Genomic DNA, 24,744 nt, shown 5'->3' on the forward strand with positions numbered 1-24,744 from the left:
GAGTTAGGTGAGGATTCGATTGCTTGGATGCTAACACCGAATGGGGTGTTTTCCATAAAATCAGCTTGTTCTGCCCTTGCCTCCCCTGCTAGTTCTGAAAATGCGAGCCTTTTTACTCGGATATGGAAGTTGGAAGCCCCTCAAAGGCTTCGCAGTTTCTGCTGGTTGGTAGCCAATAATGCACTTCTTACGAATGAGGAGCGTGTTCGGAGAAATATAGCTCAGTCTGCTTTGTGCGGTGTTTGTGGCAGCAACTCAGAATCTTTGCTCCATGTCTTACGGGACTGTCCAGTCGCATATAAAACATGGAAGAGCATTGATGACAGGTTGGATGCGGAGAATTTCTTCACCATACCTCTTATCCCTTGGTTGATGGAGAACTTATCTTTCCAATCTCCTTTCAAAGGGGTTCCGTGGCCCCTCCTCTTTACTAGTACCTTAAACTTCCTGTGGTTTCGAAGGAACACTTTTATCTTTGACAATGATAGAGTCCCAGATGAAAGCAAGATTCATGAAATAGCCTAGTATATGGCACAGGACTATCACAGGGCGCATTCTGAGTCTATGCGATCTAGGAGAATAGTGGGGACTTTTGCAGAGAAGCTCATTAAGTGGCAGCCACCTCATCCTCCTTTTATCAAGCTGAATTCGGATGGCTTAGTTAGTAAGGATGGCAGAGCAGCTTGTGGTGGTATCCTTAGAGACAGCAATGGTCAGTTCTTAGCTTGCTATAGTGCGAATTTGGGTGCATGCGCAGTGACTGCAGCTGAGCTTTGGGGCATACTCTTCGACCTTGAACTAATCATTAACTTGGGACATTCCCATGTTGAAATTGAGGTTGATTCAGCGGTAGCAGTGCAGCTATGTTCTCAGGATTTGGGTAACCTACATTCGGTAGGAACTCTTGTATCAGCAATAAAGATCAGGTGCAACAGACTCAGCAGCTGGACTCTTCACCATGAATTCAGGGAAACAAACTCTTGTACCGATAAATTGGCATCTTTTGGTCATAGTTTAAGTTATGGTTGTCATTTCTTTTTTTCATTGCCACCTTATATTTCCTTGCATTTCTTTACTGATGTTGTAGGATGTTCACTCCAGAATAGTTTCTGGTTAGTTTTCTCCTTTTTGGGCGTTTAGCCCCGTTGTTAATAAAAAATTGCAGCATAAATAGTTAAATACAAACTAGCACAAAAATTAGTCATTTTCTCTGCCCATTTCTCTTGAAAAAATAGTTCACACCGAAACAAACTACTTTTCGGACAAAAGTGATGCATATTTTACAAAATCTTTTTCGTGATGCAAGGTAGAAGTGCTTATCAATGTTTCAACACAAAACTAAAAGAAAATAGTTCCATCCTAAAGGCCTATCTTTAGGAACTAATACTTGATCCTCCAAAGCAAAGTGTTGTTTTTGGCATTAACTGCATAAATCAGGTCAGGTGTCACACACCTAGATATTTCAGGTGATGACAACGACCTTGACCTTAATGACGCAAGCAATGCCTTATGACGCGATTCCTTTCGCTTCAATACTTTTACGTAAGCATGAAGCCCAAGCCATTGCACTTCTTCCTTCTTCAACTTAAGAATTGGCCGGATACCAGAACCAAGACGCATGGAGCGCATCCTTTTCTTTATCAACAAGTACATATATCTGGGAGTTGACCAAAGAAAGTCTGTTTAGCAAAGATCAGATGTATTGCAAAATGCAAATACCACTTCAATAGTATGAATATGATGCAACAGCCATACCTAAAAGATCTCCAAATAATGTCCAAACAATATTTTTTCGGAAGTTTGCAGATGAATGTCAGGTCACGAATATAACAATGAAACTTCATAGCACATAACACAAATACTTGATAAATATTCAATCTGACAACAGCATCTGAATTGATATTTGAATCGAAGAATATAGGATGGCATTTAGGTCTTAAAAAGAGATACAACTTCTCCTTTAGATTAATGCCTGGATTTCCTTGCCAGCAAACTGTAAGTGTTGAGCTTAGATGGTTATTCAAGTACCTGTTTAGTAAACAGAATCACTTACTGACCACAGAATCCATAGAAGAGACATTATGAATAAATTAAATCTAGATAAATGTGTCAATCTAGATGCTTAGACATAAAAAAATCTATTAACATCCTGCATGAAAATACTGTAAGGAGATATTTTTGCATGAGATGAGTATCATAAGTAATATCACGATTCAACAAGTACCTTGACATTTGTAACTATAGATGAAGGCACATAAACTTATCAAATCAATTCAATCTATCGGCATTGAGTCTATTTATCTAATTAAATCCCTCCAAGCTCTTAATCTTGATTGTCTGTATTAATAGGTGGAAGATTATTTATTCAATAACAGAATATCATCATTTACAATCTAAAACACAATAATGCCGGAGTCACAACCTGTATATACTAAAATTTACGATGGACCCTAATACCAAGTCTGGACAGCCATAAAGAAAATAAGATTATTAAAACCTATGATATCAGCAGAGCCAAACGGAGCTGAAGATATTATAATATTATCTCTAGTTAATACTCACTTGGTCTCCGTAGATACAAGTGTTGAGTCATTTTCTGGTTTATATAAATTTTAAAAAGTCAAAATAATTCTTGGATAACAAATGTAAGTCAAATTGGTCCCTTGAAAGACTAACTTAACTTATACAAAGAGACTAACTTGACTCACATTTTTTTATTTATCGGAATTATTTTGACTCATTTAATCTACGAGAACCAAAGTAACTCACCTATATACCTACAGTGATCAAAGTGAGCATTAACCCATTATTTTTATGGTACCTGTAAGATCCTGGTAACGCTGCAGCTCAACTAAAAGATAAAACAAATAATAGAGTACAGAATAGAAGATGAAATAGAAGCAGAGGGGCTGGTTGATATCATTAAGATATCATTCTTGTCTCTGAAAATATATTAGGGAACGTAGTATGAAATATGTAAAAAGGGGGAGATACAAGTAGCATTTGAGAGGCTACTACTCTCCTATTGGTTCTGTCCAGCCTAATTTCCAAGCTAAAACCCTCTATCTCTCTTCTCCCTTTTATCAATCTCATTTCTCATTTCCCTTAAGCTGAAAACAGGGATACACATCATATGCTTCAGTTAAAGTTTTGAATGCACATTAACCTTGTGTAGTCAGCCTGAATTTCCATAGTTGAGGAGTTGATTAGCAGACCACTCCAACGAATAAATGAAGTTGCACCATCTTTGCCCACATAAATCCTGTTCAAGAGGGAACCTGACATCTGTTCTACATCAAAGTTTGCACCAAACTTTCTCACATTCATGTAGCAGTTATAAGCACGAAATCCTCTTTGCATCCTGGACAAAAAGCTAGTTGCCAGCTTCTTTGAAGTTGATAGAAAAAGAAAATCATCAATAAATCGCATTAGTAGATAACATGGAGATGAGACTTTATCCCCACTATTGGTGTTCGCAGCATCATTATCCTTGCAACTTCCAGATTCAAGTGCCCTTCTAAGAAATGGGAATATCACATGTTGCTCCAAATGTCCATAATAAAAGGAGCAAAGCAAAGTAGATAAAACACCTCCCTGGGGAATACCAACACCTTGCAAGAAAAATTTCCCATCAAACTGCAACACATTGTGCTTCACATGCTCAGTGAGATATGAAAATAGCAATTTCTTCCTCACGTGCTTCCGACGCTCCTGAGACATTATATAGAGTTCAATTGGGCATGGTATAGAATATTTACAAAAAGTTTCTAGCTATAAATAATTATCTAATAGATAATTAAGCACAATATATTCAACTAGGACCACGGTTCATGCATGCGATACGGGGAATAAGGGGAATAAAAGGATTTTCCGTTACTTGAATTCAGATCAGAATAGAGTTAGCATCAACTATGTCTTCCAATCTGAGGTTTCTTAAGGATATGGTCTCTTCAATTATAGGAAATACTGAAATAGAGAGGACTGGATTTGGTTACCATAGAGCACATGTGGCAACACAGAAAGTGTCAGAAAAGCGATGTGGCCTTGAAGAGATTGGGCTGGTTTTAGCTGACCAATTTTGTCATTTGGTTGAAGATGCCTGAGATAGGCTAGCCTTATTTGATACAATAAGACAAGAAGAAAAGCCAAGCCCAAGGTTGAGAGCCCATTTAATATCCTCCAATTCCATTCCAGATTAAGTGAGCCAATTGATGGATCTTTCACTTAGTGAGTGCAGGCTGTGGAGTGGGAGGGAGGGAAAGGAAGGTGTTTAACTGTATCTATGAAACTATTTAACTGTCAACTCTCCCTTCTGCCCAACAAAACTTAAATTCATATAGACAACCTTTAGTAAGGATGGGTAGAAAATCTTATAGAAGTTGCTAACCGTTCATGGGCCTCAATATAACCATTTAAATTTTTTGGATAAGTGGTTTCATGACGGGTATCAAAGTTTCTATGACCAAAGGATCTAGAGTTCCATTTCTCTTATAAGAAAGAATTTAGCATAAGACAAGAATAAATAAACAAATAAAATAAAATAAAAACTATGCAAAATTTCACACTGTAAGCCCAAATGAGGATCTTTCAATGAAGGTTTTGATGTGAATTCACATAATTGGAACATGAAAAAGAATGAAGTTAGTGGGGATTTAATATGAACCCAAAATCCAAGCACAAAGTTTCAGCAAGAGGCATACTAATCATCATTTGCAAAATGACTTGAACATACGATTTCCTAATGCATCCCCAGAAAGGGTGCAGACCAAACTGTGCTTACTGAAAATAAAGGATTTATCTACTAAAACACTGAATTAAGTTTTTTAGTCTATGTATGGTGCACATTTGGTAGCATTTTTGTTGGCTAAAATCAGGTGACAGCAATGCAATTATTAAAATAACTAGATATTAGACAACCATTAGTACAATAAAATTTTAAAACATTATAGATCAGATGGAGGGTAAGAAAACCACAATTATAGCATGGCAGTTAAGTTTGAGAAAGAAACTTTATTACAGGACAGATGAGGGCACAAGGTGCACATATAAAGACTCGAACAACTTTCTTTTGTTGCCAACTGTGAAAATCAGAAAACGATACCTGGTTGACAAAGACGGAATGCTGAGATTGAAATGAAGCGAATTGTGTATGCCCAGCTTTGAAGGTTTCCAGCATTGTAAATTGTTTTTGAACCCACAAAGATTTCTTTGTGCAAACAATTTGATCATACTGCTTTAGAAAATATTCATCTTCCACGAGAATATCTTTCATTATGCCAAGCAGTTTCTCCTGATCAACAGAATCAAATGCTTTCGATACATCAGATGTGATGATAAATAGATTAGGCATATGTGTCAATCCCTTCTTCTGGCCAACCAAAAATGTGCATAATTTTTTGTAAACATCATTGTAATCAAACACTGAAGAACCTAGCTTCAAAGGATCCTTAAACTGAATACCTTTTAGAATGGTATGGGCATCACGAAGCGCAAAATTTACAGATTGATAGCGTTCAGACCTGGTTTTCTGCTGTGTTAATGTTCCCTCTCTTCGGGTATATTGAGCTCCCGAAGCCGAAGTAGGCATATGCAGTGGCATTCTTGATGAACCTTTGAGATTTGCCACCATCCTTACTCCATTTTCTTTTGGTTGAAGTCTGAGCTTTGAAAATCCAAATGGTCTGCCTCTAAGAATATTTTGTACAGCCACATTATCCAGAGAACTGTATCCACTGTCTTTGAAGCAGTTGATAGTTCTATTTGTCAATTTGTTCCAAACAGGTTTGCAATAATAGAAAACATCGTTCTTCCCTTGTTCACTTTCAGTAACATAAAAATTTGCTTCCACCAATGGTACAACAAGGAAAGAGTAGTACCAGAATATCCACTTCTCTAGAAGCTTACATTTAATATCATGTATAGCATTGCTCCATTTTCTAAATTCTTCATGAAACACTTTATGATGTCCTTCTACATCTGTTCGAAAGCAAGCATTTTGACTAGTCAAGAAATACTCATTTGATAGGAAAGGAAATCTTGAAGTTTTAAGTCCATGCATGCATAACTTTAAAGGAAATTTCTCAAATCTCCGTAAGTTAATGAACTTCGAAATATTTCTCCTCATGATTCTCTGATTGGAAGGAGAACCTAATAACTCGTAAGGAACTAAACTCCTAGAAACAGCCCATATGAAAGATACCACTTGACTTTTCGAGCAGTATGACTTAACTGCCTCACACTGTGAATCAATTGCTTCAATATTATCTACACAATGCTTAGCCAAGAGCTTTGTATGCTGGCAACACTGTGTCCTGCGAATGAGATGTTTAAACCACTTAACAAGGGAGTGGTACCTGCATAGCCATTGCAACTATTATATCAGCTTTACATTAAATTTGACTAATAAGGATTTTTATTAGTCATAGGGGATTGAACTTCACCAATGAATTTGACCAACAAAAATTAGAATAATTCAGATATTAATTGTTACTGCTCCCTCTTTTACTACTAGTTTATACATGTTTAACAAGGAACCATATCAGGAATCAGAAATCAAATCTTTTTCTACTACTTCCACTATAAAGATCATGTCTGTGTGATAACCTTCTCTCTTTCCTACTTTCCTGGCCTCTGGATATCACTCAAGAATTATTGAAGGCAGCAAACACAGGACTCGTTAAAATCTCAATTCACTGTAGCTAAAACTTCCAGCAAATAAATATCCAAATTCCAGTGTGTTGCAACACCTTTACGATGAAGTTACATTCTAAGACCCTTTCTAACAAAAACTTAAAAGCCAAAAGGATTGGCACCATATGTCTTATAAAACAATTATATAGCCAGGTTTTAAGTCCTGCAGTATGTCCAAAATCCAAAATGGAATGATATCTGCACAACATATTGTAAAATGAAATTATCATAGATTTTTTTTTGGTGACTTAATTATTGCAGATTTTACATAGAAGAATGCACTCTAATAATAATAAAAGAAAAAAAGGCCTGCTTCAACTTACAGGCATGCAGAGCCAATGAGACATGAGCCACTGCTGTGGGAACAAGGAATTGGCCGAGTGCTGGTACTTGCATCTACGAAGCCAAACACATCGCCAATGAGACTTTTTGAAGAAGTCAAATTTGGCCATAACGAATATAAAATATCTGAATATAGCTCGTGAAGGAAGCATATGTTGTTAGAAGGAGATTTATGCCCTTATTGTATCATAACACTAGCAAAATAGCATCTAACAGAATATTGAATTTGTGCAAGTGATTCTGAAAGACCTCTTAAAAAACAAATTTCTCATTTTACAATACACAGATTCAAAACACATTAGTGGATACGTTTCTTTGGAAGAACTGAGGGTGAAGACTCAATGTTGTAGAAGATAGGATGCCTTTTGATATCGATTGCCTTCTGAACAGCTTGAAGAGATTGCAAGAGTGAACAGCAAGAACATTGCCAAGTCATCTGCAACTAATAACACATAGAGGGGTTGATAATAAGCAACAAGTATATCTTGAAGATAGTTCATCACTTATTATTTTAGACAATATAATCCATCATTGACATGTCATTACCCCCTTCTCCTTCATAATATTCACATAAATGTTTACAAGTCTAACACACCAAGCCAGTAACTAATCCAAAACATTTTGATTGTGGAGAAAAAGATAATACATATATACTATATAGTAACAAGTCGCATCATTTTTACTTTAGAATGAGCTCAAATTTAATAAGATAATGGGGGAAAAAATCAAATTATGAAAATATAGTTGGGCCATGCACACCCAAAATATTAAATTTGGATCTATCCCTGCACCAAGCCTCACTAGAATTTAAGATTGGCAAATAGCTATGGATGCATAGTCAAATAATCAATACGAGTAAAATTTGAAAGAGAAAGAAATGTAATACAACAATTTTAAGATAAAAATTTGTGCTAGCAATCTACATAATATTTCATAAAGACTATGATAACCTTTTCATGAAAACTTGGGCTAGTATTGTCACACTGAAAACTAGCACGAGCACAATCATTATTAGTAGTATGCATATTCCTATTAATAAGTAAACTGTTCTCATCAGTCGTTGATTGCTTCTGTTTTTTGCTTCTGTGCCGCTGCCATCTAAATGCCCTAGATCTTTTTCCAAGCCTAGGTGTACAACTACCCAAACCTTGTTTCCCTTCTGATTCTGCCTTTGTTATAACAGTAGCAGTTCTTTTTGGCCTGGGAACATCAGAGACATTGTTGTCATTGATGCTCTCATGATGATTGATCATTAGGGTTGAAGACTCCACACTAGTTAAGCCAAGACTACTTGCAAGGCCACTAAGACCATCGGTGCTGTAAGATATATGGCTCTTTTGTTGCTTACATGTTAAGTTTCCAACATCATCTGATTCAGATCTTTTTCTTTTATTTGCTCCTGTTGCAAATAGAGCTTGTTACTGCAAGTTTGCAACAACTTATACATAATCAAGAGGGAAAAGAATGTTTTCTATAATATTCATGGACTGCCAGGAAAGAAGCCACATGATAGACATAATATCAATCCGGAAAAGTAACAAGAAAATCGGTTCAGGACTGTACATAATACAGCAGACATGACCAACTCTTTTATGTTGTGAAATCAATAAATGGAAACACTATTAGAAATCTCAAGTAAAGTAACTTGCATCAAAATTATTAATTTTAATCATGAGACATTTGACCAATTGATGATTATAGTATTAGTACTCAAGTTTGACACTATAGCAAGTTGGCATAAGATTAAAAGTCTCAACGAATTACAGAATGGAGTTCAAACATGCAAAATGCTTACATTTGAAATTCTGAATACAGTTACAAAGTCATCTTCGGTGTGAGAGAGAGAGTTAACAATGATAAAGTCATATGTTTGAAAAAACAGTACAACACAAACACTTCTTATTACCGCATTTATGAACAGAAGGATGTTGATAGCCAGACTTTGACGAGCACTTGAGCATCTCAAAGCATTTCTCATTGATAGGAGGACCTCCCACCTGATAGTGTTTTCCACGGGGAGCTGGCAGGAATATCGATGTATTGTTCAATAAATAAATCATAAGATCGTGTCCAACCTGAACAGATGCAAATATTTAACTAATTATTTGTATGATAATAGTAAAAGCTCCACAAATTTTTTATATCATACATACTCTTCCTAACAGGCAACACCAAGATGCACAGCTTAAAAGCTCCACAATATGGCTTGAGCGTTTTCTCTGCATGTTAACAAAATTACCAAATTAACAAATGCAGCGCAAATACACATCCATAAAGACATACTGCTTGGCATTAAATGCATGCTTCTACATATACTAGTTGGAATTTAAGGAAAGAGAGAGGTACAAAATTACAAATATAACTAATATGTCTAGTCTCTAAAACAAAAAGGAATGAACAAATCACACTACTTCTTGAGAAGTACTAATTCATAACCATTAACACTAGTTCATCCTCTTAGATAAGCAGTGCACTAAAAGGAATAGGTAACCAGCCTCTAGAAACGAAAGTAATAAATCATATTACTCTTCGTAAAGAATTAAAGCATAACTATAATAAAATTTATCCTTATATCATCAATGCACCGAACTGAATCCTTCATTTTTCAGGCTATGTGATGTCCCAACTTAACAGTTAACAAAGTCAAGGAAGAAATGAATGCACATGATCATGAAATACAAATCCACTAACTACGTCACGAAGTATGGCGGGCTGAAGAAGTTTTAAGCATATTTTGACATCAAGATTGCTACATACACATTTACAATTATGCCATCCCACATCTCCACAGTTTTCTCCATTTGATTAGAATGGGTCTTGTCTAGTTCTCTGAACGCATAATACTCCAATGTTTTAGCATAAGCAAAATTAAGTGCACATATAGCACTTTTGTTTCTCCCATCCATTCTCAAAAATCAGACGACAAACTAACAAGAAGCTTACCGAAGTATGCAGGCCTAAGACAGATAATCATAGTAAAAGAATTCAGGATAAACAAACCCAATAACTAATAAACCAGATCATCTTGCAGAATCATTTTACATTTCTGGATAAGATTCCCAGTATGTGAAAACATTCAACAACCTGCATGCCATCTAAATGAATGACATAGCATTACTTGAAATAACTAAAATCCAAAATAAAAAATCAAGAATACACTTAAAATGAAAAAACAGAAAGTGAAACAAAGATATAAAAATACATAAAAAACAAAAGAACAGTATAGCACAGTGCTTAAGACAAAAAGGAAAAATTTTGACCAAAAACAAAATAGAAAAGAAAAATAAAGAAGAAGCTTTATACCCTATCATAAGCAACGCACAACACATTGGTCTTAGCTGTTTGCCTTCTACACAGCATCTCTTCAATGACCTTACACACAATCTGAAATTCAGGAATCAGAATCAGCAAATATCCTAAAGATTACCTTAAAGCTCCAACTAGAAAAGACCAATCCACAGAAAATAAACACTTTATACACTTTAACTACTAAAAATGCTTAAAACAACTCTAATGCTTCTGTTTTTTAGAGCATAAAAAGCATATTCGGCGATGATGTTTTCAGGAGAAGCAGTAAACATGTGATTATAATAGAAATGTTAGGGGAAACACTTTTTTATCAATACTAACCAACAGTTTGGCCAACACTTTACTTTTATACTATTAAGATTGAGGGATTATAATTAGAATTTAGTACATAGTGTTTAAAATCATGTATTGGTCAAAAATGATATTTTATTATCGTGGAGCATTGCTCATTATACTACATTATAATATTGAGTATCAAATATAAAAGCCAACACAACAAAACAGAAATCAACTTTTTCCAACTCACAGATACCCAAAAAAAAAACAAAAAAAAACAAAAAAAAACAAAAAACAAAAAAAAAGAGCAAAGAAAGGCCAATAAAAAACCTAATCTACATTTTCGACGTGAATATCTTGCTAACGGATCAAATAGAAAGCAGCTTTCAACAAATCCTTTAAAAAAAAAAGTTTTTTTTTAAGTGTAACAAAAGACCTCATTTTGGGGACAGGTAACAGGAGAACAGTGATAGAAACAGGGGACTGAAGGCGCGTTTCCGGCGACGACGACAAAGCACTTTGTGAGGAGTTTGCGGTAATCGGAGGGGTCGTCGGGCCTAAGGAGGAACGACATGGCGTTGGCAGCGCAGCCAAGGCAACGGCGGCCATTGCAGCGGCAAAGGTCCGGCGATGCAAGCGGCGGAGGGAGCAGCGAGATAATGGTGTCGCAGAGTGTACGCGCTCGGTTGCGGAACATGCGCCATAGGACGCCGGGTACTGTAGGCCTGCGTTTCCTCGACATTTTCCCGGGAAAGTGAGGGAAAATGAAGGATGTGATTTCAAATTAGAGTAGGGGAAATTTGGTGGTAGACCGAGCAAGCACACATATGAGAATTATTTATTTTAAGGAAAAGTATATGGTAAACTTTTGCCTAACTTTTATTTATATTTGTGTTTCATGGAAATGTGTTCGTAGATGTGTCTAATAATTAATATATTTTAAATACATATATAAAGAGACACATCCAGAAAATATATCTATAAAGACACTTCTTTAAACACAATTATAAAAAAGACATTTTTATTAGACATATCTATGAACACACTTTCATGAAACACAATTATATAAGAGTTGGCAGAAGGCAGATATGCTGTTGGTAACGTAGCAGAACCGTTATTTTAATTTTAAAATATGAATTTGATTTTGATATAATATTTTATATATTTGTATAATTATATCTATTTTTTTAGAACTAAGTCTAAGTTAAATAATAAGACTTAGAACAATGTTAGTTATAACTAATTTTTGTTATATTAGACCAATTTGATTAAATTTTGTTAACAAAAAAATTTAGATAGGTAACATTATTCCTTTTTTACGATAATTTGCGCAATTAATATTAAAAATAGTTATTTTACTAGTTTTATGTTATATAATTAGAGGATTTTTTAAATAAATAAAATAAATATTTTGTAGATTTTTACCAAAATCATCGTATTTTTATATTATTTATAGTGTAAACAAAATAAGACTATATGTATGCCTATATATATGCATTTCCCTGCATTTATTTGTAAACCACCTGCTAGGATGATAGCCAAAGTTCTCCACACTCACTTGTCAAAACGCGTCATACTAGGGAGAGGTATCCACACCTTTATAAGGCATGTTTCGTTTCCCTTCCCAACCGATGTGGGACCTTACAATCCACCCCCTAAGGGAGCCCAGCGCCCTCACTGGCACATCGATCCGGGCTCTAAGGAGAGGTATCCACACCCTTATAAGGCATATTTCGTTTCCCTTCCCAACCGATGTGGGACCTTACAATCCACCCTCTAAGGGAGCCCAGCGCCCTCACTGGCACATCGATCCGGGCTCCAGGGAGAGGTATCACACCCTTATAAGGCATGTTTCGTTTCCCTTCCCAATCGATGTGGGACCTTACAATCCACCCCCTAAGGGAGCCCAGCGCCCTCACTGGCACATCGATCCGGGCTCCAACTCTGATACCATCTGCAACAGCCCAGACCACCTGCTAACACAATATTGTCTGCTTTGGCACACAAGGTCTCACGATTTTGACTTTGACGATAGGGATGATAGCCAAAGCCCCCACACTCACTTGTCAAAATGCGTCATGCTAGAAAGAGGTATCCACACCCTTATAAGACATGTTTCGTTCCCCTCCCCAACCGGGCTCCGACTCTGATACCATTTGTAACAGTCCAGACCATCCGCTAGCACGATATTGTTCACTTTGGCACACAAGGCCTCACGATTTTGCCTTTGACGATAGGGATGATAGCCAAAGCCTCCCACACTCACTCGTCAAAACGCATCATATTAAGGAGAGGTATACACACCCTTATAAGGCATGCTTCGTTCTCCCTCTCCAACCGATGTGGAACCTTACATTATTACTTTAGTTATTAATTAGGGTTATTAAAAATTTTTAGTAAACTTAATTAAGTAACAATGATGTTTATGTTTCTATTTACTAAATATTTAATAAATTTTCTTTTTAAATTTGTTACTTATTAAGTTGATGGTGTATTTAAGTAGATGTTTTTACTTAATCTAACTTATGAAGGAGATGAAAAATGAATGTTGTTATTAATTATTTAAGTGGATAATTTTATTTAAATTAATAAGCTAGACTATTACACATATAAGTCTTTTTGGCATACAAATTTATACAAATTGGTTCAAACCCAACAAAAATAACTCTCAATTTAGATTTCATGAAAATATGTACTTCTCCAACTCTTGAATAGCATGAAAATCATTATAACAAATGGTTCTTCTCCCTCAATCAAAATCGCAACGCTCAAAATTTAAAAAAGGATTAAAATCTCTTAAAAATCTCTCAAAATCATCGTGAAAAGTGAAGGAAGTTTCGAAGCTGAATACGAAAAGAATTAAGAGAAAATGAAAAAAGAAGAAGTAGCAGAAGATGAGGAGGAGGAAGAGGAAAAGTTTTGAATTATGCATAACTTATCAGTACAAAAATACCTAAAATTCTTAAACAATACACATAAATATCTTAGTTTTACACCGAAATTTTCAGCAAATACACAAAAATATTTCCTTTAATGTTACATTTTTTCTTTTTTTTTTTCCTTATTTCTTTATTTCTTTTAGTTGAATGAATGTAAGTTCATCCTCTTCTAAATAATTTTACAGTATTATGTATTTTTTCTTCTTTTTTATTTTTTTTTATTCTTCTTAAGAGAGTAAAACAAAAAGAAACTTGAGAAGGTAAAACAAGAAGAAAAAGATGAATAAAAAAAGAAGAAGAAGAAGATGGTGATGATGATGAAAAAAAAAGAAGAAGTAGCAGAAGATGAAGTGGAAGAAGAGAAAAAGTTTTGAATTATGCAAAACTTATCAGTACAAAAACATCAAAAATTATTAAACAATACACATAAATATCTTAGTTTTTCACCGAAATTTGGTGCAAATACACAAAATATTTCTTTAATGTTGTATTTTTTTTCTTCTTCTTTTCCTTATTTCTTTATTTCTTTTGTTTGATTGAATGTAAGTTCATCCTCTTCCAAATAATTTTACAGTATTATGTGTTTTTTTTTCTTCTTTGTTTGATTTTTTTTATTCTTGTTAAGAGAGTAAAATAAGAAAAAACGTGAAAAGGTAAAACAAGAAGAAAAAGAAGAATAAGAAAAAAAAAGAAGAAGAAGACAATAGTGAGGATGATGGAAAAAAGAAGAAGAAGTAGCAGAAGATGAGGAGGAGGAAGAGGAGGAGTTTTGAATTATGCAGAACTTATCAGTACAAAAAAACAAAAAAAATTAAACAATACACATAAAATATCTTAGTTTTACACTGAAATTTGCTGCAAATACACAAAAATGTTTTCTTTAATGCTGCATTTTTTCTTTCTTTTTCTTTTTCTTATTTCTTTCTTTCTTTCTTTTAGTTGAATGAATGTAGATTCATCCTCTTCCAAGTAATTTTATAGTATTATATGTTTCTTCTTCTTCTTTGTTTGATTTTTTTGTTTTTTATTCTTGTTAAGAGAGTAAAATAAGAAGAAACTTGAGAAGGCAAAACAAGAAAGAAAAGATGAATAAGAAAAAAAAAGAAGAGAAGATGGTGATGATGATGAAAAAAAAAGAAGTAGTAGTAGAAGATAAGAAGGAGGGAGAAGAAGAATTTTGAATTATGCAGAACTTATCAATACACACCGAAAATTCTTAACAATACACATAAATATCTTAGTTTTACACCAACATTTGCTACAATACACAAAAATATTTTCTTTAATGCCGAACTCCTACATTATATTAAATTCAAACTATCAATGATGAACATCAATTTTCACAAACAAAAATAAGATTATTCACCTACATAATCATAAACTACTAACGAAAATATTAACTAGAATCGAACCATACCTCAACCACTTGATTGGATTCAAAACTATAATCCACTTCGCTCTAGTTCAATTGACAACCTGAACTTAAATCATTCATTATCTTCAACAACGAGATAATTGTTCAAAACTGGTTTCAGAGCTTGATTTCAAAAACGTAGATAACGAAAGAAATTGCAAAAAATGAAGAAAGATAATGCAAAAAAACGAACAAAGAGAAACGTAGAGAACGCAGAGATAGAAGAAAACGTAGATCGAAAATGATGAGAAAATTCGAAACCGGAAACGAAATCCTTTTAAAAAAGGCAGTTATATATTCGCGCGTTAATTGAAAAGTTGGTTAGATAGTAGCGCGTGAGGTCAATTAGCTTAAAGAGATTTGTATGGACTTGTATAAAAAAATACTTGTATGTGGAGAATATTTGTTAAATTAAATTATATAGACGTTTATTAATTTAGTTATTAATTATTTAACTAAATATTTTTGTAACACCCTAATTACCCTAAGCCTTACTTCGCGTCGTAAAGCAAAGGTTAATCAAAAGTTACGACAATTCTAAAGCTTATACATATTATATATAGAAAAAATAATATATTCTAGAAACCCGATGAAGGATACAACTCAAAAACAGAGTTTGAAAAGCGCAAAGCGTACTCACGAAGCTACACTAAACGAAGCACAAGATATATGTACAGATATCAAGGTATATGTAAATAGGTATATCAAAAGATAATAATATAGAGATCTAGCCGCCGCTTGCGGAGTTTAAGCCAACTAGTCACATGTAGATATACAGAGCTTAGATAGTAAAACAGATTATACAATTTTTTCTCTCAAAGTAAGTCTCTAGGCAAAATAAATACAAAAGTGAGAGAAACTAAACAAAATAACCAAAAGACTTCAAAACATATCCAGGATCCTCCGCTCTGTCACCATCAAAGCAACTCACCGAGGTGGGTTGCAACCTGCATCTGAAAAAAATAACAACATATGGTATGAGAACCGGAGGTTCTCAGTATGGTAATAGTGTCCAGTGATGTAAGATATAAGACTTTGTGATGCCAGAGGCAATCCTAGAACTTCCCCATCACAAGATTCATCTTAAAGCATAATTAAAACATTGAAGCATATCTTGGATCCATAATAATAAAAGGGGTAATCTAATTTAGTGGATTTCTAAACTAACAACTCTTTGCTGTCCCACAGCCTTCACCAACTTATCCTCCATGCGATCCCATCGCCACCACCTTCCGAACCTCCTCAATCCCAGTAGAATACACAGATAATATCAATGCAAGAAAAGCACAAGTATAAGCATGTATATCAAGTAATTCAATTATGCAATTAGGCATGTTATACAATTAGGCAAGAAATACAAGTCGGCAAAGCAAGCAAACAGATAAAAGATGCACATGATGAATGCCTGTCCTATTGGCTGTGATATCACATTGTCGGTTCAACTGCCAACCCAACACATCTCCATGGAGATGTCGCCATTCGGAATCATAATGGGAACCCCCGAGATATGCCCGGAACACGGTATAAGATATAGTGCCTGCACACTCTAGTGATCCGAAGGGATGCAAGCGGGATACTCTTGCCACGGACCTCACATCTCAACGTAAATGGAATTAACCACCGTCCTTGCCAGGCGCATAACGTCTCAACAATCTCATTACCTCGACAAGCAGGATTAACCACCGTCATTGCTAAGTGCATAGCATTTCAACAATCTCATTAAAATATTTCATCAGTGGTTTGCAAAAATAATTTCATTTAGAACTCATTAGTTTACCACTTTCACAATGCATTTAGAACTCATCAGTCCACCACTCTCACAATTCATTATCAACAATCACCAATACATACACCGCCTTCTCACTCAACCAAAACCATCCTCAGTGCTCCAAAAACCTAAGCCTCTGTTCTCTAACTTTTTACTAGAAATACCGAATTAGATTGCCTAGGACCTTTTCTATGTTTTGACATATAAAAACAAGCCCAAGAGTCTTATATAAGTGTCACGAAAATTTACAAGCTTGTAAGAAAAATGAAACAGTTAAAAACATGGTTTTTATTGAATAACAGGGCTTTTTAAATGGTTTTCAAGCGGCCAGTTTAATGATTTTCAAGCGACTTTTTATTTAACGGTTTTGTTTACTAAATTAAACCATAATTACTTTCAGTTCTTGATTAAATTGGTTCGATCAACTGATTCGGTCTGATTTTCAAAACCATAGTTAAAACGCTTTATGAGATAAGCACTTTTCATTTATTTAACCTTTTTTTTCTCATATGAAACCATCATATGAAACAACAATGTTACTTTTGAAGCGACTAAATCCCCATTTTAGTCCCTGAGATTCATGCGATTACTCATTTTGGTTTTTGAAATTTAAAATTACCTATACTGGTCCTCTAGATTCAAATTTGGGCACCGATATGGTCCCTCGACTCTTTCTGTTGATGATTAGGCAAATGGAGTGTTGAGATGACGCCTTTCCTGTCACGTTAGACGCTAACATCAACTAGTTGTTACATCGTCTAACGTGACAAGAAAGGTGTCATCTCAGCACTCCATTTGCTTAATCATCACTGGAAAGAGTCGAGGGACCATATTGGTGCCCAAACTTGAATCTGGAGGACCAATATAGATAATTTTAAATTCAAAGACCAAAATGAGTAATCGCATGAATCTCAGGATTAAAATGGAGATTTAGTCCTTTTGAAGCATACAATTATTAAAGTCATGATTTTGAAAATTGGAGTGGATCGACTGGTAAACCGGTCCAATTGAAAACCGAAAGCTTTTGCAGTTCGGTCTCACAAAATATGAAAATAAACGTTATATTGAAACGGTTTGGAAACCGCTAAATCAGCCGAGAACCGCCTGGTCGGATCGAGTTGGGACCCGGCAGGTTTTGATGAAATGACGCCGTTTGGAGTCATTTCTCCTCACACTGACTCGCACGTTCATCCTCAAGTTCGGAGCTTTTTGGTTTTGCCCTCAAACAAACCCTAGCCATCTAACCTCCACCACCGCCGCAGGGACTGAGACCGCCGTCCGTTGCGCTGTCGTCGTGCTCCAAGTCTCCAACCCCTGTTCACTCTCACGGTCTCACCAATCGCAGCTTCTTCCTCGAGCTCAGCGTCCGGCGTTGTCTTCGTCTGCTTAGCCGCACTTCTGCCCTCGTCCGTCGTCGTGCTCGTCGTCTGGTCGCCGTCGTCCGTCGGGCTCAACCGCTCTCCCTCACACTCTGCCCAGACTGCTCAGATCGAAGGTAATGGCTTCTCTGCTCATTACTAGTGCCTGTTGTTCGTGTTTTTTTCTTTCAAAAATTATCAAATTATATTGATTAGCTCGTCGGCGTTCTTGCTCCTTCTCCCTCAATTGCTGCTCACTGAAATCCTGAATCTCTGTTTTGTTCATTATTTTTTTCTCCTGTTTTGAGTTTTCTTTCTTGAATCAATATAATTTAGTTTGTTTCGTTCGTGATCAATGATTTAATGCACAATAATTTTTATTATTGATGATGAGTAATGAACATTATTGCCGCTGGTTGCCAATTTTGTGGTGATGTTAATTGCTGGTAAATTATTAACACTTTTTGATGGTTCTGTGTTGTGTTTGTTAGGTTTCTTGTATTTTTTTATTTAACTGTTCAGTGTTGTGTTTATTGTTGTTGCTGTTTGTTCTTGATGGTTCTGATTGTTGATGTTTGTTCACTGCTGTGTTTTTTCTTATTGTTCTTGTTTGTTGCTATTTTTTTACAGTGCTGTTTGTTTGCTGGCTGTGCTGCTGTTTTTGCATTCTTATGCTTTGTGCAGCTTAATTTTTTGCATTCTCCGTGTTGTGCTTTGATTATATAGTTATACTACTTAAAGAGATGTGGTAGACCATGCATAACTTGTCCTTGTGCACTAAAGTTGTATTTTGGGTTTGAGATAGGTTGGATGAATTTTAGTACTGGTGATGTTATCTGATGAGATTTGGCCCTTAGTAGCCTTTGATTTGGTTTATATATGGCTTATGGCATGGAACTTGGCTAGAGGTCAAAAGCTTGTAATTTTATTATACAACGAGTTAGTTGTTTGAAAACCAACTTCTAGAATTTCATTGAACATGTGTCCTAACTCCTAAGGCATACACATCATATTGAGTAAGATGATGATTTCTGATGAGTAATGATACTTTGCATCAATCTTCGGTTTACACTTTACAGTGAAAGATAAATGATGAAAATAATGTGTTTTTGCAAATATTAATCCTACTAGATTATGTGACTAAAGAGGAGAGAGCTGTGCTAGAGGATAAGCTTGGGAACCCTAATTGCAAATATTAATCCAACTTTTGAAATACTTGTCGAAGGGGGCAAAGGGAACAAAAGAAAGGGGAAAAGTTATCATGAGAAATAAAAATGGTTAACTCCTCATTTAAGTTTTATATTTTATTATAAAATGGTTATTCCAGTTGAACCGATTGGACCAATAAGCTAGTGAACCAGTAACTAGAACGGTTCGATGATGGATCCGGTTTTCAAAACCTTTTTTAAAATAGTGTTTATGAGATGATTTATTTATTCAAATTTAATTTCTTTATTTAACACTTTCCAGAGTTCAGATTTCATCTAATTTGTTTATATTATTTAAATAAATATTTTTTTAATATGGTACATATTTGAAAAACAATAAATATCAATTAATAAAATCTATATATATTTCTGCACATGTATATTATTTTATATATTTTAAACGTATATTTTGAATTTTAATATGTATTTTATATAAACAATTTATTTGATAATTAATTTAATAGACGTTTTTTTTGTATATTTTAATTGTATTTTAAAGCGAGATAGAGTTAAAATCCTCATTTATATGTACAATTTGAAATCTTCTATTTTATCTAATTGAAAATTTATATTAAAACTTCAAAAATTATATAAATTCTTTGAAATAAACTCTAAAATTGTTTTGCCATCTTTAACATGGTGTTTTGGCTGTGTTTAACTGCACCAGTGCATTACTGATTTACTGTGAAATATTCAAGCCTAAAACACAATTTCGCTTTGTGCGCAAGCCAAGCCCGAGAAGCAAAGAAAACATCTTAAAAAGCAAATTTCAAAGAAGAAGAAGAAGGAGGAGAAGAAGAAGAATATCAAACTCAAGTAAGCGATGAGCAGCATCGGAACAGGTTACGATCTATCGGTCACTACTTTCTCACCGGATGGCCGCGTTTTCCAGATCGAGTATGCCGCCAAGGCCGTCGACAATAGCGGGTAAACCCTTCTCCCCCCTCTTTTGTTTTTTGCTCGCATTTTTAATTCATAAAATTGCTTCTGAAGGTTTTACCTACACTGAAATCATCGATTTTAGGTCAGGGTTTTGGGGAAAAGGGAATTAGTAAACAATTGTTCATTGGTTAGCTTGGTTTTCTTACTCTGTTTAGGAGTGGTGTACTCCTTCTGTTTTTGTCTTTCCTAACAAATATAAACAAATAAAAAAAACTTGGTTTTGGTTTTAGGGCGTGGAGAAACTTATTGCTTCAAAAATGATGTTACCGGGTTCTAATCGGAGAATACACTCTGTTCATCGCCACTCTGGCATGGTACTAAGTTATTTACAATTCGAATTTTTATACTATTTTGTACAGCTTGCTAGTATGTTACTATTTTTTTGTTGTTACTCCCCCCTCCCCTCCTTTTTTTTCCAATAAAAAAATCTAACGACAATAAATGGTTTACAAAAAATAGACATTGTTTTCATTATTATTGTTTTATGGGGATAATATCAGCGGCTTCATTACTGTTGCTTTGATGTTTTTGAACCTTTTCTTATGTATGCATGAATCTTTTTCCAATTTTAGGCCGTGGCAGGGTTAGCAGCTGATGGTAGGCAAATTGTTGCGAGGACCAAGTCTGAAGCAACTAACTATGACAGGTTTATTACATTATCCTGAAATATCCCAACAAAGTCCACCCTGCCCTTATATTCTTATTCATTTTCTCTGATGCATTCGTTTAAGTGTATTGTCTATACTGACTAAGATTGGATTGGATGTGTTATTGCTATTGAACGCAAATGAACTAATTGGAAATTTAAATCACTGGAAAGTGACTAAGCCTTGTTTTGATTTTGATTTTGATTTCCACCAATTATTATTATTCTTTTTATTCTGCTATATTTTGCTTGACTTATTGTCAATGTGACAATGTATGATTCCCTGAAACTGATTGGTAGGTATTTCAACTGCTGTTCAAATAACACAGTGATGATTTAGTTTACTTTATTGTTCTTACTTCTCAGCCTTCTAGTGATAGAATATAATCGAAAGCTAAACTCCTCATTCAGAAAGAAACTTTTAGTGCACCATTAAACTTATTGGTTTATACCCATTTCAAACATCTATGATCTAACACATTGTTGTTGGTGGCGCTGGATTGAAATGAACCATATCATGCTTGGGTTTTCAGTACTCATGCATTTTCATGCTTTAGATTGAATGTCATGATTGAATCACTATGGGATAAGAGAACTAGTGTAGTAGTGTTGAACGGACTAGGTTTGATGTGCATGCTAATATTGTGTTTTTACCCATTTCCTTATGTGTATAGTGCCCAATTAAAGATCAATATCTTGCCATTACATAATATTCACTTCTAGCTTATTTTTCTTTGCAGTGTGTATGGAGAACCTATTCCTGTTAAGGAACTTGCTGAACGCGTGGCTAGTTATGTGCACCTTTGCACACTATACTGGTGGCTCAGGTTTAGTGAAATTGATTCGCATCACCATTTTAAGCTGTACTTTTTCGTATTTTTTACATCAATAACATATTGTTGGCAATTTAACATATTTTTACAGACCGTTTGGATGTGGCGTCATACTAGGAGGTTATGATAGAGATGGACCACAATTGTACATGGTTGAACCTTCTGGCGTTTCCTATGTTAGTGAACCTTTTGTTGACAACTTCTGATATTATCTTTGGCAATACCTGAACTATTGAGGTTCCTTTTCTTTGCAGTTCCACATACAGCTTTTATACTAATTTGTTCATGTTGCTATGTTCTAGAGATATTTTGGTGCTGCAATTGGGAAAGGCAGGCAGGCTGCAAAAACGTAAGGGAATTAACATTAATCATAATTATTATATTCAATAATAAATGTAAAATTAAATTTTCCTTTTAATTGTTTTTGGTAGGGAGGTTATCCTCCTTTCAATTTCCATTGTTGGCTTTCTCTTGGCATAGGGTATGTTTGGTTGGAGGGTAAATGATATAGAAAAACATTTGTGCTGTTTAATAACTATGTTGAGTTGCTATTATATAGAATCTTGCTTTGTGAAATTCGATAGTAATCTGCTGAAGGTAATAAAGTGGGAGGGTAGACCTTCCCTTTTTTATTTTAATTGCCAGTGTAAAATTTGTCAGACTGATCAAGATATGCTGCAATTTTTTCTGTCCTCTTTTTGGACTTTGTTGTGTACTGTTTGAGTTGAATAAACATAAATGCAAGAAAATACTAATGTGAATTAGAATTTTACTCCTTGATGGTTTGAACATTGGTCCCATGCAAAATCTCTTCAACTGTTGTTTGAAGGATTCCTTCTGGCATCTTCATCCAAATCCCGAATACTGAAAATAGTAGATTTGTGATCAAATTTAAATTTTAATTAGGTTGTATTGAAAAGATTGATTACAGGGTGTTCAAGTGGCAATGGAAGTATGACCAGTATCTGTGTGTTTTGCCTTTGTAGTTTAAATTTAATTTCGCCTTTGGGCTTAACTTGAATCAGCCTTTTGGAATATGGTGGGTGTTTCTTATCTTTTTTGCTATCAGCCATGAAGGCTTGCTCAGTGTATGAGGATTCTGTCATTGTGCAGTCTTGCTGTCTGGGGAGGGTATAAAATGGAGATGTTTGAATTTGGTGTGTGTGTATATCTGGTTGATTATTTTGTGTACATTCTGCAATGTAATCTCTGTTTCTCTGTGTATATAAGGTGTAAAATATATTATATCTAGGTAAATAGGGAACTTTAGATATTGCATGGAGCACGGGAAGCTTGAATTTTGTTATTCTTGCAATATTTCTTTTATTTTTGTTGATGGGTTGTAATTGATTTTTTCAGCCTTGGCTATATTTGGTTCATGTTATCACCTTCGAAGATCTCACCATGTTTTCTTTCTTGATCTGATTCAAATTGTTCTCGAGATAGCTGACTCATTCTGTAAGATATTAAATTATCTTGTTAAATTATTGGCAGAGAGATCGAGAAGCTAAAGCTTACTGATATGACTTGCCGTCAAGGGGTTATTGAAGTAGCCAAGATGTAAGTACCGTGATTATTAGATATAGTATGTATAATTTGTGCTTAGTTTTTATTTAGATGAATTGCCTTCTGTCTCTGATGTGTTCATTGATGTGAGCATTTTAGTCCTTCAACTTTTGTCAAGCATTGACAATAATTTTCATTCTTCATTGTGTTGGAACTGAAGTGCAATAGAACCAAACTTAGTATGGATAAATTGCATTTTCCCAATCAAGAAATCTGATCAAATCAGTGATTTATCATGATAATTGCTGGTTTTTTTATGAACAATTAAGCTACAACTCTTAAAGTCATTTTTTAAAAGTTCGGAAAACCCCTTGCATCTTTTAGAATCATGAAGAATTTTTCAACCCTCAATTGGAAGGAGTAAAATTGAATATTTTCTAAACTGCTACTATGGGAAAATTTATCTTTTTACATGTATTGAGCTATAGAGATTGCAGATGGTAAAAGTTCCCCTTTTTTGCTTCGAATTGTTTTAGTTGTCAGTATTGTATGGGATGGTTAGCTTTATAATCCAGTTTTCTACTCCATAATAAGGGAAGGATGTTTATTCTTGACATACTATTCTTTCTCCAAGTCAATGTCTTGATATGGATTGTTATTTACAACCATCTTTGTTATTTTTCTTCGCCAAACAGTATTTATGGAGTTCATGATGAGGCAAAGGATAAAGACTTTGAACTTGAAATGAGTTGGGTATGTGATGAATCAAATCGCCAACATCAAAAGGTAAGGTCCAACTGTATGTATCCATACTTTGTAACAGGTTGTAATTTTTGGGTTTAATATTTTGATCTCCTATCTGTCATTTTCTTCTCAAAGATCTTTGGGGGGTGTACTTTTTGACGTCTCCATACTTTTTCATGTGTATTGTGTACTTTACATTTACTCTTTTTCTATTGTTGGGATTGAATCTGATGTCTATTCTTTCAAACACTTGCATCACATCCATCTTTTAGGATATGTAGTTACCCTGATCTAACTAATGATATGCTCTTGTCTAAACCTGTTGAAAGATTTATAGGTGGATACACTTAGTTTATTAGTACAGAACCTTTTTGTTAGCAAAACACTCCTACTACACTACCAAAGAGTACCTTTATGTTAGTGATTGGCTGTTCTCTAGCATAGCGTTTCTTTGTTTATTTTGTTAGCTTACATGCCTCTGAATTGATCATGTGCAGGTCCCCGATGAGCTTCTAGAAGAAGCTAAGGCAGCAGCCAAAGCTGCTCTTGAAGAAATGGATGCAGATTAGTCAGATTGAAATAGTTATTTAGTTCTAGAGATGTATTTCTATAACTGACTATTTCAGCATTTGGAACTTTTAAAGGAAATGTAATGTGGGATTTTCTATGCTTGATTATTAAACGTCGAGTTCCTATGGATAAATCTTCTGAAGGAAGTACTTTAGATTCTGGCCTTCGGTTATTGATTTTATGTTTGCATTGTGTCTTC

The 24,744-nt window shown here is 34.8% G+C and overlaps 2 protein-coding genes across 3 annotated transcripts; one reads left to right on the forward strand and one right to left on the reverse strand.

Moving 5' to 3' along the window:
- Nucleotides 1–1,218: 1,218 nt before the first annotated feature.
- Nucleotides 1,219–11,403, reverse strand: LOC107462685 (telomerase reverse transcriptase). Of its 2 annotated transcripts, XM_016081315.3 has the most exons (11): nucleotides 11,054–11,403; nucleotides 10,336–10,416; nucleotides 9,186–9,251; nucleotides 8,939–9,107; nucleotides 7,983–8,431; nucleotides 7,342–7,474; nucleotides 7,014–7,158; nucleotides 5,102–6,353; nucleotides 3,167–3,711; nucleotides 1,756–2,028; nucleotides 1,219–1,657 (listed from the first exon to the last, which is right to left on the reverse strand). In XM_016081315.3, exons 1-11 carry the CDS (start codon nucleotides 11,357–11,359, stop codon nucleotides 1,381–1,383), a joined length of 3,696 nt encoding a protein of 1,231 aa, XP_015936801.1. In that variant the 5' UTR covers nucleotides 11,360–11,403; the 3' UTR covers nucleotides 1,219–1,380. The 2 variants fall into 2 exon arrangements, with proteins under 2 accessions (XP_015936801.1, XP_052109112.1); XM_052253152.1 differs by lacking the exon at nucleotides 9,186–9,251.
- A 6,483-nt stretch (nucleotides 11,404–17,886) lies between these two features.
- Nucleotides 17,887–24,744, forward strand: LOC107462686 (proteasome subunit alpha type-3). Its single transcript, XM_052253395.1, has 11 exons — nucleotides 17,887–18,233; nucleotides 19,972–20,231; nucleotides 20,334–20,373; nucleotides 20,477–20,560; nucleotides 20,819–20,892; nucleotides 21,633–21,719; nucleotides 21,817–21,901; nucleotides 22,028–22,074; nucleotides 23,220–23,285; nucleotides 23,927–24,017; nucleotides 24,473–24,744. The coding sequence occupies exons 2-11, from the start codon at nucleotides 20,128–20,130 to the stop codon at nucleotides 24,542–24,544; spliced, it is 750 nt and encodes a 249-aa protein (XP_052109355.1). The 5' UTR covers nucleotides 17,887–18,233; nucleotides 19,972–20,127; the 3' UTR covers nucleotides 24,545–24,744.

This window comes from Arachis duranensis, chromosome 8 (genome assembly GCF_000817695.3).
Source record: "Arachis duranensis cultivar V14167 chromosome 8, aradu.V14167.gnm2.J7QH, whole genome shotgun sequence".
Lineage (NCBI taxonomy): Eukaryota > Viridiplantae > Streptophyta > Magnoliopsida > Fabales > Fabaceae > Arachis > Arachis duranensis.